Below are 19,419 nucleotides of genomic sequence, written 5' to 3'. Positions count from 1 at the left end.
GTCCTTCAACCAGTGTTAATTCCTTTCCGTGCAATCCCTCACACTTGTTATATCTCCTTGAGTAAGACACAGCTGTCCTAAAACTGCCCCTGACCTCTGACCTGATCAATGAATAATGAAGAACAAGCTTGTAATGGAAGAACAGTTTGTCTCCAGCCCCTGTATGGGATGCAGCTACTCCCACATGATCCTAAACAATAATAAGTGGGAAGAGAAGACCAGTAATAATCTCCTCATATGCACGCCCCCAAACCCCATCCTTTTAAATACTTCTCTAACCCATTAACATATTCACCGATCTTTGTTAAAGGAATTAAAAAGCACTGCACACCATCCAAAGGTCAATAGGGTGTCAGCAGTTCATCAAAGACAACACAATGGGTCTCACATCTTTCACTAATAATGGACTTTAAATTTTCGGTGACGGGTGGGAGCGTTCAGGCCACAGAAAAGCCAATCAATCTTAAGGTTAGTAATAGCATTTGAATTTCAGAAATATTTTTATGTCCCCAGGTCCCACAGGATCCTCAGTCAGACTGTGAGACAGTTTGCAGAGTGCTGAATTGAGTTTCAGTTCATAAACCTGGCTCATTTCTTGTGTTAAGTCATCTGAATCCAGTGCTTCCTCTGCCAGCCTCATTTCAAATCATGTGCGCGCACACACAAGGCTTCTGCCTCTCGTCAAGACTTTAAAGTGAGGTACAGTTTACTGATAACTAATTTATAATCACCATTTGTTATAACAGCACATTCATGATAAAAAGAAAATAAACGGTGCATCCTTACAAAACTTACTCCATCACTTAATCCCGATGCATGCATCAATTCATATGTGCCGCCTTGAGATGAGTCCCCTGAGATCAATCCTTCTTAGCTGAGATGAGGTGAGTGGCTTGTAACAAATTCAATATTTAGTTTCAGCGTGAATATTTATTGTTTTACCAAAGGCATCCTCAGCTAGAAAGATCATGCACTGACCTGGGACATCAGAGAGAACAGCCTCTGATTCATAGCTATCTGGAGGCTCTGTAGCTGTCTGGATCTGATGAACTCTTTATAGTCCTCATGATGCAGAGCATCATGGCTGTTCTATAGGCTAAGCAGCTACCAAAACATCAACATCTCACCTTTACATGTCAAGCTCATTTGCTTCTTCATGATCACAGCCTTTTGGCTTCTGACAGCAGGATGTCAGTCAGCGGGATGAACCGTGTCTCCCTATGAAGGTCCACAACCAGCTGCCCTGCGAGCTGTGGTTAGGGCTGCCCACCATATCCCATGAGAGTGAGGTAGCTGAAGTACTCGCTGTTCCTGATGGCTGAAGATTATCATGCAATCAAAATGCTTGTCAGATGGTCGAACAGTGTCTGAAACCTCCCGGGAGGCAGACGGGGGACAGCTGCATCCCACAATTTCCATAACCTGCATAACAACTCCTTTATTGAAATATTAGGCAGGCTGTGAATGGAGTTTGAATTTGTTCACTTTTACACTACTAGTTCTGTCACTTTTTGCATAATTTGTGTATCTTTGTGTACTGAATGTGGATGAGTGGGTGTATTAACATGCATTATCTAAAAAAAGAAGCAAAGCCTAATGTACTTTGCTATAACAGAAACAAGTCCTGCCACACAGAATGTCTTCCTCGATGAAAATGAGGCATTTCATAAATCTGATAGAGGGTGAACATATCGAAAGTCTTGTATTTGGGTCCAAGGCCACAAAACTGTGTGCACACCAAAAGCATACAACCCAGTAAGGATAACAATTTGTTGAACATGTTGGTGTTAAATTGGCTCACCATTTCAGAGAAAGCACTACTTCTGTTTTCCCAAACTTAAGGTCAAATCTGTACGTTGAGGAGGATTCTATCAGAAATAGCATGTAATATTTATAATTACATTTCCGTTACTGTACAATGACCTGAAAGTATGTGTCAGAGTACGCTGTGCTTTTGTTACCTTAGAATGAGACTTTTATATCCACATCATCTTCATGATTTTTGCTTTGGGTGGTGGAGGTTTAACTCATATTTGTGGATACAGCACAAACCTTTCACTGACATTGGGTTTCAGAAGTGTTTCTGAGCCCATGCAACGATTTCCATGATGCAATCATGTCTGATGCGCCTCCCTGTGGGTTATCGTGCACAGCCAGATTGAAGACCCCAGGGTAGATGCAGATTTTGCTTGAGGGACTATATCCATATGAATATCTCAGTCTCAAGAGCGGTGAAATACGTTATTGCACACTGTTGTTCGCAAGGAGGCCAAGCAGAGGTGGCGTCTCTTGGTGGAAAAAAAAAGAAGAATGATGGCCCAATCAGATGAGGCTACTGTCATGGTGCTGCTCACCTGTGATTAGTCAGGACTGTGCCAAGGGCAGACAGCCACTGTTTGGCCTCACACCAGTCAAAACACAGTATCGTCATCATCAAGCCACTGAATGAAATAACGGCCGATTAGCAAGTTTCGTTAGCAACATTAGCAAGTGCAGTGATGGTGGATGGAGATTTGGAGGATTTAGTAAAAAACTATTTTACAAAACTACCCCTACGCAACAACTTGAAATAAAATTGGACAGCAGGCCAGTGCCTAAACTAGAACTTCATACAGAGAGGAAGAAAGGCTTTCTAACTTTTAATGTGGACTTCAGTGGTTATTTTGCCGGCCAGTGGCAACTGAAGTTACATGAAATAGCAACATCTAAGCTGCAACATACTCTTTTCTGTCCCCTGCCTCCTAAAAAGCATATAGATTAGAGGTTTTTTTTTTTCTCATTTGGCTTCCTCAGAAAAAAATCCCTACACCACGCCACTGAAAAGACAATCCTCCTGAACTGGAAAGACAGGACACAACTTTCAATATCTCAGCAGCACCTTTTATGATCCAATCATATCTCCACAGAGAAAGAAATTGCGTTAAAAAACAAGCCACTCAATAATATTAGTCATCAATTCTTGGAACAGATGCTAGCATATACTCATAGATACATAAAGACACATCACTACCTAACCTTTTTTGTTTTTGCTTGTTTGCTGGTTTGATTGCTCAGTTTAACGTAAAAAAGGAAAAAATAATGATTGAACCACAAATAAATGTAGCAATCTTTTCACAGCTTTTCTTCTGCTAATATGATTGAGGAATTTGACCTGTCTCCTTTAAAGTAACAAGCTGTGGATAAGTTCCTTATACCAAGTTTTGTTTCATAATACAGTGATTGATGATGGTGGTCCTGATATTTTCCTCATCATGTACAGGTGTTGATTGTCTATTTTTAGGACACAATGTTACAATAGCTTACCTGTGTTAAAAGTTAAACTTGTGAGATTTGCTGCTGGAAACGAGCCTGGTATAGTTGCCGGTGAGACAAACTTTTTCACGGAGGAGGTTTCTTCTTGTCAGAGAAGGTGACAATGTTTTCCTTGCTGATGATGGCTTACTCCCATCAAGTGACCCAGTCAGCCTTGACGGTAAGCCAGCATGCACAGTACCAGCACCCCCAGGACCCGCTTACCTGCAGTAAATGGAGTTAATGCTTGAACGTTTTTTAATGACGCCCTTTTCCTTCCAGGCAAAATGTTTACCCGAGGACACAGCTGATCAGAGTTAGCCACTTGTACAGCTGTTGTTAATAAGCTGATTGACTTTTATTATTGGTGGTTAAAGTTAAAATGAGTGTTACATGCATTTTGTCTTATTGCTCATATTTGACCAGCTAAACAAAATAATAAATATTTAACAGATTTCTGTGATTTGCACTAGGATATTAATGTAAAGCATGTGTATAGCATCTTTTTTCTTTTACATTCTCTGCAAAACGTGATACATTTGAGAAAGGGAAGGGGGTCAAAACAGATGCACAGAAAGCTTCATGTAATGAATGTGACTCCAGCGCAGCATCCTGGTGATGTTTTTAATGCGCTGCACCTACTTTCATGAATGGAGAGTACAGTAAAACCTCCAGCAATGACACCTAATGTTATAGTAGCAATACGCCGTAACAGATGGTTGATCATTACTTTTATGCAGTGAGTCTGGTTAGCGTCACGCATTTTCATTTTTCCAATGAAGATTTGTACCATCTGGCACTTCTCTCCAGCACCAGTCGCCTGCCTTTGTCAGTGGCTCCGGAGATTCCCTTCACTAGTTAATCCCTTGGCACATGAAATGTTTCTATCTTGGCTGATGAAACAGCACTGCTCGAATCCCAGACTCATAACTGTGGTCAGAGACCAGAGTGGAATCAAGAATTGGACGACGGAGATGACGACAAGAAGTTAAAAATGTTGCAGAGAGGAGGCAGACTTGTATTTGCTCAGGAACAAACTGAACAGTGAGTAATGTTTGGGTATTTTCTGACGGCAACAAAATAATCATTTCATTAAAAGTGATGCTCATATAATTGCAAAATGCAGTGTTTACAGTCACATCAAATACACAGCTGGGTAAATGACAGGCATTTTAAAGCAATCATCATTATGACCTTTTGCACCAAAGGAGCGGCTGTCATATTTTGCCCTTTTACCGCTCCTCTACGACACTGTGCCCCTTACACTGTGACTGTCTGGTGTTATTGTAGTCACTTCAGTCATCCAACACCACCTTCACATCACAACAGTTGGCGATCAGAAGCTGCCAACAGTTGTCGCAGCCCTCATGACAGCTTTTAGAAGCTGAGGGAAACTTTCTTTTCTTTAACTTGTTAAAACAGATATGGTTGAGATGTGAGACCAAATGGCAGAGGCAGTACCGTACTCTTCAGTAATCTGAACACATGCTATTTAGACTGGATTGTATCATCAAGAGTGAGGAAGTAATCACCATGTTATCATAATCATTTACATTTGCATCAGAGCAGAACTTGTTTTTCTTTCAGCTGTGATCATATCTTGCTTAAATTTCAAAGAACGACAAATGCTTCATAGAACTCACTGGAGATGATTTCACATGCGTGTTTTTGACAATTTACATCACTGATCATATTTTCAAGTGACACGTCTCATGAACTTCTGAAGGAAGCATATCTTCCAGCGAGAACTATAGCGAACTATCATTAAAATCAAGCATGAAAAAAGCATTGCACTGAATAATGTTCTGGACTTGAGCTGATGCGATCTGCCGTTTGCCACTGTTGTTTGCAGGATATGAGATGTAGAACTGATTTGTTTTCAGCGTAGATTGTTTGGTACTCACGCTGACCCTTGGGTGAAAGATGTTCATGTCTGTAGTTAATACATGTAATGACAAGGAGGTGTTGAAAGTGGCACGTTGGTCCATTAAGGAGAAGATGGGTTTCTATGGCAAATTGAAAGAGGTGCATAAGGGTCTTCTTGCATTTAAAATGAAACAGATGGGTGACTGAGTGTCCAGAGTTTGTTTTTTTTCCCATAAAAACAAAAAGTTCCCTGTTGAGTTTCAGTTTCAAAGTTTCAGTTTGCCTCATTTAGGGACAAAACAGTACAAACAGTGCAGCTCGTGACTGAATCCAGAAATTACAGCTTTGTCCAGGTTTTCTTGTCTCTGTACAGCATCAGATTAGTAGGCAATATCACTTACAGCTCACAAATGTAGCTAGGAACTATTGTAACTGTGAAAAAGTTGAATGCCTTTGGAAGAAAAAGGAACTCAGAAATCAAGACTAACTACACAATTTCTCACCTCGGGAAATAAGACACCAAGCATGGTAAATCCACTGATCAAATTGAAAAGTTTCAACTGCTGTTGGAGATATTTTCTCAAATGATTTTACAGCAATACATGAGTGCCATGAATCTTACAGGCTTCCTGAATACACCGCCATAATATTTCTGGTTTTAAGATAAACCTCCCAGGACCTTTTGGATCAGCGATCATACCTTTTGGTACAGAATTTCATGGTTCTATATTAAAACATTTGTTATAATTGGGTTGAACTCCCGTCGAAGGTTCAGTATAAGTTTAGTCAGGCAGACTGTCTTTATTCTCCCTCCCTCACAACTTAAATTTGTTCTCTGTCAGATATCATTTCAATTGGAAATTGCTGTAACCAACCCCCACCTCTGTTTTTCGCATCCAGGGCTCATGAGAGTCCACCCCTTATCTCTTCCAGATCTCCAGTAATTTTTCTTTTCATCCACACAGTTCACCGAATAAAAAACATCCTTCTAGCTATCAAATATGGTGACGCCACGGCTGGGTCTGATCGGCAAATTTCTCTTATTTTGCAAGTAATTAAACAAAGTCTCTATTTTTCACTCAGAAGAAAGACTTTCCTGAATGAATTTCAATTTGTCTAAGCTTTGGGTTACGGCCAAATCACTGCTAAACCAACAGCATTCCATCAGCCTCAATAGTACTTTGGGTTTCAGCCCAATTACAAATATTGACACACTAACAAGCTAAATTAAGATGGTAAACATTGTTAACCTTATAGTGTCACAGTAATTGCAACAATTTAAATAGAAGCTCATCAGCAGGACCACAATACATAATTTGGTCTAGAAACAGACCAGACGCAAAGAGATGTGCTCAGAAAGAGAATAGTCAATTTCATACAATTACAGGTAATCACTTCATTTATTCACTGCCTAATTTAATTTCGGAGAGGAGATTTTGATGCACTCTGTTATTGAATGTAGACGACTAAATATATTTAGCTGGCCTGGTACAGTGTGGATGCAGCTGTAAGTGAAGTAAAATAAGGAGGAATGTATATCTGTTGCATGTGTTCTGTCCTAAACCATGGTACTCTGACAGTTGTGATGAAGAGGGCAGTCCAGAGAGGACAGAAGCTTCTCTCATAAGAAAAGCAATGCCCTACTGCTGGAGAGGCCAAATTGCCACAACCAGGCTTTAACTATGATTGAATTATTTGCGAGGATAACAGTTTTGGTGGGGAAGAGGTGACTTTGGTTGGGCAGATAGCAGCCGGGCCCTGTCATCCACAGGGAATAAGCTACTGTCACATCCCCAGTATGGCACATTAGGTCATGCTCTCATTGTATACGGTTATTCACTTTTTTGCTTACTTTTTCTGGCAGGCAATCACATTGCCGAATATTTCTTTTTTCTTTTTTGACTCCTGTGAAAGTAGACTTTGGCAGGTTTGACAGGGCCAAGTTTGGGGTCATCTGTGGGGCTATAAATTCAGGAGAAATTTTAAGGAAATTGGGCTTTTAGAACAGTAATTCACCAAGGTGCATATAAAGGGGTAATTTTGACTTGATAATACTAGAAGAAAATCAAAAAAGAAATTACACCTCACTGCAACCTCACAAAAAGTGTGGAAATAGAACAAGTGTTGAACAGACAGACTGCATGTCTGGAATTTTTATTTATTTTTTATTTTTTTGACCACGAAATGTAATTATTCTCTCGTTTTTCCTAGTTAGCATCTTAGTCAAAACGACGACACAAAAAACAACAGGTATGTACGTGAGGTGGTGAACTTGCCATGGACACAGACCAAGCCTGAAAGCATGAAAGCCATAGCTTGCAGTGCAGTGAATGAGTGCTGTGTAGACAGTCAGAGAAAAAAGTTCAATGTGAAAGAGTTGAATTGCATGATTTTCCGCTTTCTTTGAGTTTGACTAAGTAAATTATAGCCTCAGCGCACAAAAAAAAAAAAAAAAAAATCCATAAGTAATAAGCCTATTTCTGGTAAACAGCAGCTTTCCCATCAGCTTTAGAATGATGTTGAAAAACTTTGCTTTGTATGATGGAAAAAGTCTGATCATCTGGAAGGTACAGACCATTCCATCCTTTTTTTTATTATTATTTCTCATTTCTAATGGACTCTTGGTGTGAAACCTCATGGCCATTCAACTGATTCAACAACAATGTCTTACAGAGTGAGTGATGGCCTACCTGCTCAGGAGATGAGCAGCACAGAGAGAAATGAAAAACATATCCAAAAATCTCTGCAAATGAAGATGTGTAAATGTAAAGTGCAGATTTATGCCCTACCTTACAAAACAGAAATGCATTAGGATTCAGCCCTGAGAGCTTACGACATCTAATTTAGCAAGACTGACAGAAGAAGGCTGAAAAGACACAGTGGGGCTTAGCATAGCCCTTGTTCAGACCTTGTATCAACACGCATCCCATTTAGGAATGTGTTTTCACACAGGATATTTAAATGCATCTCCACATCTGTCTGAGATCCGATCTCAGTTTCACGCTCTGTATGCAAATAAACAGAAAAAACATTTGGGGCACAATATAATACCGTAACAGCTGCTCTGATGGATCTACAACTACAGCTGTTTCACAAAAATGAACCGAGCTGTTTCTTGCATGTACCCCCAAACACGGAAACATGACAGATATAATCAGTATGTTGTATACGTTGTGTGCATATGTTTAAATGTTATTAACCCATTTGTTTCCAATCTGATGTTACCTATTTTAGAAGGCTGTATAAATGCTGGAAGTGTGATCTCACCGCAGTGAAAGAAAAGTCTTTGACACCAATCATCATTGACGAAATATGTAACTTTACGCCACGTGGCGACTTTAAATACATAGGAGGTCCATCAGTGTGGCCACGCTGTATGTGTGTCCACACTATAAAAAAAAATGTGGTCTTAGTGATTGGATCTCAAATGTGTTGCCAATGTGTCTGTACTTAGAGCTGGTCACTTGCACGTCACTACTAACAGTAAAAGGTGCTAATATCCTCAACTCGATAATGCTACTTAGTTGATGTTTTAGGTATTACATTCTTTGGATTTTAAGCATCACTGGAACAGATTTGCACTAGATAAGGCTGATGCCTGACAGAAAGTCATAAGTATAAATATTCTTCCATGGATAACTTTTCCTAAATTCAGTGGCAAACAATTGAAAAGATGGATAAAGACACTTTAATCCTGTAGATACCTACTTATCTATAGATAGATACTGATACTAGATAGATACTGGAGTCCGACTAGGTGCAGTTGATTCAGCGTGGGTCAAGGGAGATGACCAGCTGACAAATGACCAATCAACACGTTGATAGTACCATGGAGCTGTGCTGCCAGCATGGCCACATATCAAGCTGCCAGTACAGTCAAGGTTAAAATATTCATCAAACCTGTCACGTTCACAGCACCAAAATCAGTGGTGACAAAAGGTCCTTTATTCCACAACCACACCGTCATGAGACTTAAGGTTCATTCAGCTTAACACTCAGTGTAGTGAAATATTAAAAAAATATATATATTTATTATTATGGTCTCATGAGTCAAGTCATTATTACAGGACAATTAAAAACTGGGCACTAAAGATTGTTTTCTCGTAGCACAGGACTTGTAACTGAAGAAGGTTAGTACAGCAGAAGGGACGATGTTCTTGCTGTTTTTCTTTTTTGTGCCACTCTGAATCCTGTGAAGTAACTGGTCCCCACAAAAGCACAGACTGTGAGACCACAAGAGGGGGCAGTGAGTGGGAAGACAGGGACATTCACTGTGGCATCTCATCACATTACAAACCATCACGGGGAATGGGGAGTGGGGGTGGATTTGGGGGGTGGTGGGTAACTGCGTTGTATTTGGAGAAGATTCAATCTTTTTGAATGACACCAATAGTGCCACCGCCGCTGTATTAATATGTTCGTCCTGATCCGTTTATCCTTGCGCATGCTTATTTGTCATTACCTACAGAGGAGTTAAGTGCAAATCAAATCAGATAAAAAGCGATTAGGCACGGTAATCCTTTGGCTCAACTGTGCAGTCCGAATCGGATGGCATTAAAAACTTACCTGTGCTCATCCATAATCATAATTACAGAGCCCGCCTATTGGACGGGTGCGCAGGGGCTCGCTCCATAAACCGGTGTGCAGCCGCTCAGTTTGAGCAGAGGAGAAGGAGGAGAACAGAGACTGGCACTCTGAGGGAGAGAGGACGGAGCAGAGCTTTCTCTAGTGTGTGCCCAGTCAGGGGAACGCAGGTTTGTGCTGGTGCTGCAGTGCGCGTAATGGGTGCGTTTCGTTTTTCGACATGTGGAAAACATAGATAGGCTGTCGATGCACCTCATGACACGCTTAAATTCCTGAATCTGTTTTTTTTCCAAAAGACTGAGGTTTCAAGTGGACACTTTGCAGCCTTACGCAGTTTTACGCTTCCAAATGAGGCGGCGAACTTTCCAGGAATTCACTTTGCGTGTTGTCCCCAGAAACCTGAACTTTCTCATATAGTTACTTAGGTTTATATCCACTGGTTTAGTCCTCATCAGGAAAATGGATTCTTTATTTAATACCACCGATGTGCCACTTTGGACCACCACATCCAACGTTACCAATAACGGGACTGAATACTGGAACCAGTTTGTGCAGCCAGTCTGGAGAATCGTCCTCTGGGCCATCGCGTATAGCTGCATAGTTATTGTATCCGTAGTTGGCAATATCACAGTGATTTGGATTATCATGGCGCACAAACGCATGAGGACCGTCACCAACTATTTTCTGCTAAACCTGGCTTTCGCCGAAGTCTCCATGTCCGTCTTCAACACGGTGATCAACTTCACCTACGCAGTGCACAATGACTGGTATTTCGGTCTGGTCTACTGCCGCTTCCACAACTTCTTTCCCATCGCGGCAGTCTTTGCCAGCATCTACTCGATGACTGCCATCGCCCTGGACAGGTAAGCTGCTGGAACTGGAACATGTAACCCACTCCACCCCATGTCTGCAAGTAGTTTAAAATCGACCAAGACACACAAGACGCTACTACAGAAACTGTGTTCAACACAGTTGAATTATTTAAATTAAAGTATGAATATAGGAATATTGCAAATATATTACAGTGGTGCATAATCAAAACCAAATCACAGAAAACTGTCTGTAGAAGTCCCAGCTGTTTTATAATGAGATAAGACAGATGATTTCTGTCTTCCATGCATGAGATGGAAAACAGGCTGTGATATTACTGCCTTGCCACTTTGTTGGTTAGAGTCCGAAATCTTCGAGTTTATTCAAAGACTTATAATAAAAAACAAAAATAATAATCTTAAGATATTCATTCATCAGAAGACCTCATTTGGTTTGTATTTAGTGAAAGAAGCCCTGGACTTCAATAAGTGGAATGGCCACAACATTAAATAATATAATATAGAATAAAAAAAAAAAAAAACATTAAAAGCAGAATTGGATATGGGTTAATGCTCTCATACTAGAATTATGCTGCTTCTGAAAACATCACCTTTACTGTACTGTCATGGTTTGGGGTTTAGTTTCAAGGTTCATTGTCAAAGTATGAGGAACAGAACTGAGATCCAGAAAATGTATGATGAAAATAACAAGACCAATAAAAGTTAAACAATCTGGAAATAAATGTGGGTGTTGTACACGAGGAATTGTTGCTTGCGAAATAGAGGCAGAGTATGTGAGCCAAACAGCTTCTTGAAAGTCTGAACCTGGTTTAAGGTTTTACTCGCTTTTATTTTGAAAATCACTCAGCTTATATGGCTATGTGTGTAATATTTCCTACTTGCGTGTTTCCCTACATGTTGTTGTGCCACCTGTGTCTTGTTAGTGTATGTATATATAGCCATGTCTCTGCTCCTTTCAGCAGGTGATCGATCCGTGTTGTGTTCTGTTTATTCCTGGCTTGTTCTTGCTGTATTTATTGAAAGCTACCTATTTACTGGACTGCTTCAATCACCCCCTCCTAAATTGTACACCCTTTATTATGTAACTGACAATTTTTTACTGATTTGCTTTAATTTGTTTCTTGTTTCAACATGCTCATGAGTGTGGGTTTTCCTCTTTATTTAACTGTGACAGTGTGACCTGCCCAAAATGGATGTGTCGGACATTAAATTCTTTTCAGAGAAGTTTGTCGAGGAGAGATAAACTTGAATAAGGTTCCTCTCTGAAATCAATGGCATGATTAATTCCCAGCATTTGCAGAGGGGGCTTGGAATACTGGCAATTGGACTTTTTTTCCCCTTCAAATCCCTTGTTTGTGGAAGCCACCATGACTGACAATTATCTAGAAGTGATTATCTCAGGGCCACTTCTCTTTCTGGATTCTTTTCCAGTTGGTCAACCACTCCTAAATTGGCTTGTCGTACCTGATCAACTTCCTGAAAGGCATAGCTAACCTACAACATGCTAGCTCTTAGCTAGTCTACTAGACTGCTAGTGCCTCAAACAACCTGCTGGCTAACCTTCTATAAGTCAAACAGTTTCCTAGCACTAAAGCTGCTAGCTTCCCTTCAGATCTTGCCCACAAAAAATCCCAGAAGCAACATTTTAGGAAAACTTCTAGAAGAAAGTGACGCATCTGCTTGTCAGCTTGCTAGTGTCCCAGCAAGCACTCAGTTTGTCTATAAGTCTGTTCCTGCATGTATCGATGCCAAAGCAATTTGCCGTGGCTAGCATGGCTCACTCCACTGGAAAAGAGTCTAACCTTTTCGACATCACACAACACCTGCACTTTTCCTGAACTGGCTGACCCTAAGCCAGTGTCTGTCCTGGGTCTCCTGGATGTTTGACCCCCCCAGGCCAAGGAGCATCTGTCTTCCTTTCTGTTTGTATTTTGCACTCGACAGACTGTTCTAGTTCTTAGTCTCCTGCATGTATAAAACACATGCAGAAGATTACTTGAGAGGTCTGGCTTTTACTGCATATCACTGTCGGCACCTGCATTTGAACCATCCTCCTAATGGCCCGAGCCGTGGATGTTGCTGGACCGTCCACTCGATGTCTATAATTATACTGTTCTCCAGTCATCAGTCCATCTCACTGAGGCCTCTGACTCATCGTCTCTCAGTTGCCTGGTCATTTGATCATTTATGCAGCTATGTCTGTATATATTGCCATACTGCACCATAGTTTTGGGTGTATTTCTGATACAGTATATAATCATCATTCTACCTGAAATGTATCATGTTTACATCTATCTGCCATTTAAAAAGAAAAAAAAAATTCAAGCCACAATTAAATATATATCTGAAATCAGTGCAAAACAAAGCCCAAGGTCAGTGTTATAACAGGATCTAAATTCCAGTCACGCAAATAACGCATGCAGTACTCAGTGACTCTTGCAACACAAAGGCTGAACACAAAGAGTGAATTATTGAGAAGGTGGCCACCAGAAAACATGAAGCTGAGAGATGGAATTTGTCCATTTGTTCATGTGTAAATGAGTGGGTTCAAAAACTTATGAAACCTATCAAGTCCAAACTTCTCTTACTCATTGGTATTTTTGACAAGTCTACTGTTTTTTTGGGCAACTTTCCTCGTCTGCTTTGATGGGACTTTGCCTCGTTCAGCCTTGATCCCTCATTCAGGATTTGTCAACAAACTTTCACTGATATTGACTCAACAGTACAAACAGACAAACACATGAGTATTTGTGACTCGCATTAGCATTAGCATTAGCACACATTTGAACTAGAATTGATGATTATTAACCTCATAGGTTGGTAAATTACTCTGTGGTAATTGCAGTTCAGTTAACTAAACTAACCATGCAATATTAGCAAGCAAGATGTCTGACAACTGAATTTTAGAGACAACTATTAACGTTATTTAACTTAAATTTGCAATGTGTGTTGGAAATCTGCACTTGGCAGAAGAACTAGTAGAAGACTAGTTGAAACTCACCCTGTACTCTGGAAGACTATGTGTGTTATATTTCATCTTACTAACTAAAATTAATTTAATGGAGTAATGTCCTGCATTTAGATATAACAACAGCAGCAATTTCTAACATTGTAGTGTGAAAGGATCTGAGAACACAAAGAACAATACAAATTTAGGGATATTAGCCATTCAGGAGACGTGGGAATCTCTTGAACCCTGTCAACGGCACAAAATAATGTCCCTGCAAAGAAGGATTTAATTCCTCCTGATGGCACTACACTTATGTAGCTGCATTTGGTAAAGGTGCATATTTCAGAATTTGTGTGTGTTGTTGCAAGTGTCAGGGGTGATGGTGGCAGATTTCAGCAGTGTGATGCTTCACACACTGTGGCACGTCACTCACAGCCATCTCTCTCTTTACTGTTCCGCCAACAGTTAATATTTCACCTCTTAATTGTCATTCACTACTTCCTGTGTGAGGTGAAGAGTTCGATCTGAAATTATTTTTGTCAAATAGAGCAAATCTTCAGGCTCTCCTGAGAGGAGTTGACGCCGTGTGCTGCAGCTGATCGCTCCATCTCATCATTGCCGTGATCATTCCCGCGGTGTTCTCGCATTACACAGTTCACAGCTCGGCAGGACAACTGAGTGGTGAAGTCAGTGATGTTGATTGTATTGCTGTAATCAAGAAAACCTCAAGCATTATATATTATAAAAAAAAATCTGAGCTACATTATGGCTCATCAGGTCCTTCACACTATGTCATATTTGATCTCTTTCCCCTAGATTTGATGTTGAAGAAATTGGACTTTTAAGGAGTGGGAATACTTGAAATCCTTGAGAAAACTGGTTGAGAAAAGTCTATACCAGATTGATCTGCATGCAGCTTTATTGAATAATATTATGACATGCTTCAGTTCTGGTGATCCAAAGCTCAACCATCCACTTGCATCGGGGCCTTCATTTTAAGTTCAGACATTACAAAGTGGAGCTTCACACATCACACTTTACACACTAAAGCCGGGCCATTTAATCTAAATGCTAATATCAATTTGTCAACAAGATCACAATGACTAGGACATATTTCCTCATCTCTCAAAACAGGTCAAAAACATGTGTGAGGAAGTTGTCACTAGTTTTATCTGCATCTCCAGTTTCACATTTCAGTTTGTCTGTGTAATTATTTTGCAAGAACTAGTTTGTGTGGTGTCTGCGTACGTCTCTTACCGCTTTCACAACGATTTTCAGACCCGGGTCGGCTTGCCTTTGGCACGCTTTCACATCGGCAAAAGTCCCGGGTTGGACCTCTCGCTGTGAGATTCCCTCCTTCATACCTTATCACATTGCAGATAAACAATCAGCAGTATGGGTGTATCTTTTTAATGCTTTCTGTTTGTTGTTGACCTGAAGAATGGACCAGTCAAATCCCCACTCTTTCAAAAGGCTGCTGATATTTGAGTAAATCACTATGTTCGACACAGTGCCTGATATCTTCCGCCGAATCTCCACTTCTCCTCAGACGCAGACCTGCTCACGGATCTCATGTTCTTGCCAGTGCACTGCCATGATTGCATTCCCCGATCGAGGCAATTTCCCGAACATGATGCAGGACTAATTCAGCTATCCGCTTCCATTAACGATCGTGTAACAACACATCTGATTTGTTTGATTGAAAAAAATGTACAAAAATCACTGCCCTTCAGAGATCAGTCTTCATGGGAGTAGACCAAAACTTGTTTTTAAGCTGGAGCTTCTACAGGTCTGTCAGGCTGTCGAGTGACAAAATGAGAATGTAACAGGCGTATACATCAACATCAGAGCGAAAAACCCGGGTCGACGTGGCATTCCTGTTCACATCGTAGCTGCGTAGAGCCGAGCCAATAAAATCCTGGGTCGATTGCCAGGTCGGTCTTTTACATCGAGCGAAAAAACGTTTTTTGCTTGATGTGAAAGGGGCTTCTGACAGGCCTGCTAGCATGGTTTCTATTTATACGCCAATTCACCAATACACCAACTACATAGATGTTTGCTGTGAGCTAGCTAGCAATACATGCACCAGCCCTATTTGTCTATACGCAGAATATAAAAACTTCAGTTGAATCGTTGAACTTAATATTTTGATATGTTCCAGCTGGCAAGGGGGCGGGGGGGTGTAGACAGACTAGATTGATGGATATTGTTCAATGGCATTCAGTGTGCTCAGTTCAGTGCTGAGGGTGTGACTGAAATTCATCACTGTGTCATTTAGCGAGGCTGTTTTTCTCCTTCATTTAGTTCCACTCTTCTGCATGGCTGCTACTGATCGGTGCTCTTGGTCTTTTGTGTGAATCCCTTGTGATCACTTTTGCTTAGATTCACTCTTAAATAATGCTTGACTAATCATTCCATAGTTTATCCAGAGATGACAGGTTGACATGATGAACAGTGATCATTGTGAATGGGCTGGTGTAAGAATGCATCTTCAAGCCTGTTTGTGATTAGACTGATTGAACATGAATGAGACATTTATGCAAATGAGCATGCGTCATGTATATGCAGTAGGGGCAAATTAGCATAATGTTATCTAAGCTAATAAGAAGTGTTTGGACCAGCCAATTGTTAGTCGATGAAACACAGTAAACCGAGGATCCTTGGTTTAATCTCCGTTTAACCACCGCCTTACCTGCAAATGCACCACCATTTCTTGCCTTTCAGTTGGTCCTGCATGAAAATATATTTTACACTAGTTTACCCAAAGCTTAGAGGGATTCCTGGAAAATGCAAGGGCAAGATTTCTATGAAGGATAGCTAGGTCTAAAGCTACCTTAGATAACGAATCAAAGAGTTGTAATATGTTCATTCAAAAAGAATCAGATTGTAGCTGCTCTGTGAAGACATTTCAGTTTTTCTTACATGTCAGCACCGCTGCAGGCTCCTGTTGTTTCATTTTGAAGGTGCTTTCGAGATAAACTGTAAAGTGCTGCCGTTTTCTGAGAAAAAATACAGCTCTAGTAAAACTCACTGATATGATCACAGCTACAGAAACCAGCACAGTATGAAGGCTGACAGCCTGGCCACAGCCAAAATAAGAGTAGGAGAATAATAATAATATTATAATCCAATATTAGCTTTTAGCTCATTGTTTTGGTTTAATGTATTTCAGTATTACGTTTTTGTGCTTTGGATTGCCCTTGCCCTCATTTCAGCATTTCATTTTGTTCAACTCAAACAAAGCTCTCATAATACCAGTGTTTGCTAGGGAGTAGCAATATGACCACTACTAAGTGGCCACCACACAGTACATACAGTGTGTTATACCAAAATTGTTCCTAGTATGACAGAACTCAATAAATTCAGAGTTCTGTTCCATTCAACGGGTTCAGTTTAGTGTGAACTTAGGACCAGTGTTTTTTGACAGTGATCCTTTAACTTAGTACAACAACATACCATATCACAAAACAATGTCAGCAGTGTAAATCATCCAGTTGGAAATACTGGAGTCAATAGAAGTGTGTTCATAGGTGACTTCTTTAAGGGCACTCCAGTGGTAGTTGTTCAGATGGCGGAAACCATCAAGGGATTCACAGCTTGCCAGCTTTGTGAACATGTTTCCTTCCTTTATGACTGCCAGGCCATTATGTGCTGCCCCGTCAAGTTGAAGAGCTAACACAGTAGAAAGTCAAAGTGTGATATCCTGAGACTGGAACGGGCCAATTGAAATTTTCTGTCGCTGGACCAGTTATGTTTTCCTACTGTATCCACAGCTCACAGACAGCTTGTCCTAGCAAGACCAGGTCACGGCAGCAGATGACTTACTGCCTCGCATATCGCTGACAGCTTATGGTGGCCTCTTCTCCAGCTCTCTCACCTCCTTTCTCCAATTTCCACCTCTTCCTCTCCCTCCTCCGTCTGCCCTCCCCAGAGGGATCATCACGGGAAGTTATTCTGGCCTCTGCCACCCTTCTGCCTCTCCCTGATTCATGCTTCGTGCATGAAAAGTGGGATGAAAGCGTTTTCTTGCTACAATAGGATTATGTGACATGACTAAAACCTGGCAATAGGGTGAGAAAAATACAGATGGGTATAAAAATCCATCTCAGGTCTCCCTTGCTTTTCGTAGCATAAAAAACTAATACTATGAACATTTAGTTTGCATAGTTGCCCATCTTGCCCTTCTTTCATGTTAGCATGCTAGTAGTTGCTAATTAATTTCATTCATTCAATTAATTGACATTTCACTCGAAACTGTGAATAGGAACCTCATGGTGGTGCCAGAGGAAACTTCTAGGAACTGCCAAAGTTAATAAAACATATTCTCTGCTTTCTGTTCTCCTAATCATGTGATTATGAACCACCTTCATCTATACACACATATAGAAGCAGATGCTCTGGGATGATATTGTGGTGTGTGTTCCAGCTTCTGTTGATCTGCTGTGAGCTGCAGTGTCTCTATCCTATACTTCTAAACACAGTGCTAACAGCAGGAGAACCCGCTCTACCATGCAGAACAGTCGTAATCAGTGGTGGACGTAATTCCCTCTGCTTTTTGTAGTGTAGTTGTGTGTGAATAGTTCGATGTTCCTGCTGCTGTGTCTCTGTTTCCGCTCAGTGGGCCACAGCTGAAATGGCTGTGGCCTGCAGTGTTGTGGACTGGTGAGCTGCACGTGCAGTGCAAACCCGCGTACAACGCATGCCGTTTGGGCAGTGGGGCCTGAAGTTCAGGGCCCCATAGCGCTTCTCATTGGCTGATTGGAAGCAAGGGACGGGGACTGTACAGGTCTCGCTAGCTCGGCTAACGTCATTCACGTTGGTAATTCACGTCTCATTCATTAATTGCATGATGAGTGGAGTTGACTACCTGGCTTGTGTGCGATAATAATGGAATCATTTGTTATAATGGAATTTGTGTAATGTGTATCTGGTGATACATGTGTTGGTGTGTGTTGGGGGACTCACAGAGCTGTTTACCTGTCTGTGGAACTGAAATAGCTGTTTGGCTGTGGTATATTGTGTGTGGTATATATTGATTATTGTGTACTGGGTGTGTGCTGTTCACTCCGTGAGTCATGCATTGTGTTTTGTTTTGTTTTTTTTATTGTTATTATTGTTTTGATCTTGAGTATTGGATATAGTGAGATGTTGAACAATGCTGTTGGGTGGTATTAGTGATATGATGATATATGACGTCATTGTGAGGGTCCTGATCATGGTATTTCTGAATTGCATTATAAGATTTTCCTGCATGGAGAATCAGAATTTCCGCTGGTCGTAATTAAACAACCCCTTTCTAAATGATGACACAAGCGGTTTCTTCATAGAAACATCAAAATGCCGACAGAAAGTTAAAGTGCTTCTAAACGCCATTTTCTAACAATGTATCAGATGACAGTGTGGGAACAATGAGCTGTCACTCGCAGTAATGAACCCACAGAGAATAATCAACTGATTCACAGTTCCCCTCTGTTTTTATTGGGTTTTAGCTCATTGTCTGGCTGTCCAGTCTCCAATCGCTTTGGCTCACTTTCACAGCTGAGGTTACTAAACAAAAAAAAAAAAAAATGCTCCCATAGATTCATTAATTGCCGCAACAGGCAGCGTTTTTTGACTAAAGCCCATCTAATAAGCCAGAGATTTCCCACAGGAGCTAAAAGAAAGTGAACGTAGGACTTACATTTGATTAACAGGCTGCCAGGTTTGGTTTTATGATTAAAGTTGTATCTGACGAGTCTTTCCGTTACACACTATGAGTTTGATGAATGAAAATATAAAATAGAATATCTTAAAAGTAATTTTTGTGGGTCTATACCAAGTTTAAGACTAAAGTTAAGCGTCATAAGGAAAAAAGGGATCAGTATCATGCCGTAAAGAGAATGTCTTATTTAAAACTAT

General features: G+C 40.7%; 1 protein-coding gene across 1 annotated transcript in view; it reads left to right on the top strand.

Annotated features, from left to right (window-relative positions):
• Positions 1-9,803: 9,803 nt before the first annotated feature.
• Positions 9,804-19,419, top strand: part of tacr1a (tachykinin receptor 1a) — a 42,341-nt gene continuing 32,725 nt past the window's right edge. Inside the window, exon 1 of the mRNA XM_047590984.1 lies at positions 9,804-10,604. Within this exon, the coding sequence (XP_047446940.1) occupies positions 10,201-10,604 (404 nt within the window). The 5' untranslated portion in view covers positions 9,804-10,200. The remainder of the gene's footprint in view (positions 10,605-19,419) is intronic.

This window comes from Mugil cephalus, chromosome 8, assembly GCF_022458985.1.
Source record: "Mugil cephalus isolate CIBA_MC_2020 chromosome 8, CIBA_Mcephalus_1.1, whole genome shotgun sequence".
Taxonomy (NCBI): domain Eukaryota; kingdom Metazoa; phylum Chordata; class Actinopteri; order Mugiliformes; family Mugilidae; genus Mugil; species Mugil cephalus.
The sequence above is the reverse complement of the archived record's forward strand: the minus strand, read 5'-3'. Positions and strand labels throughout refer to the sequence as shown.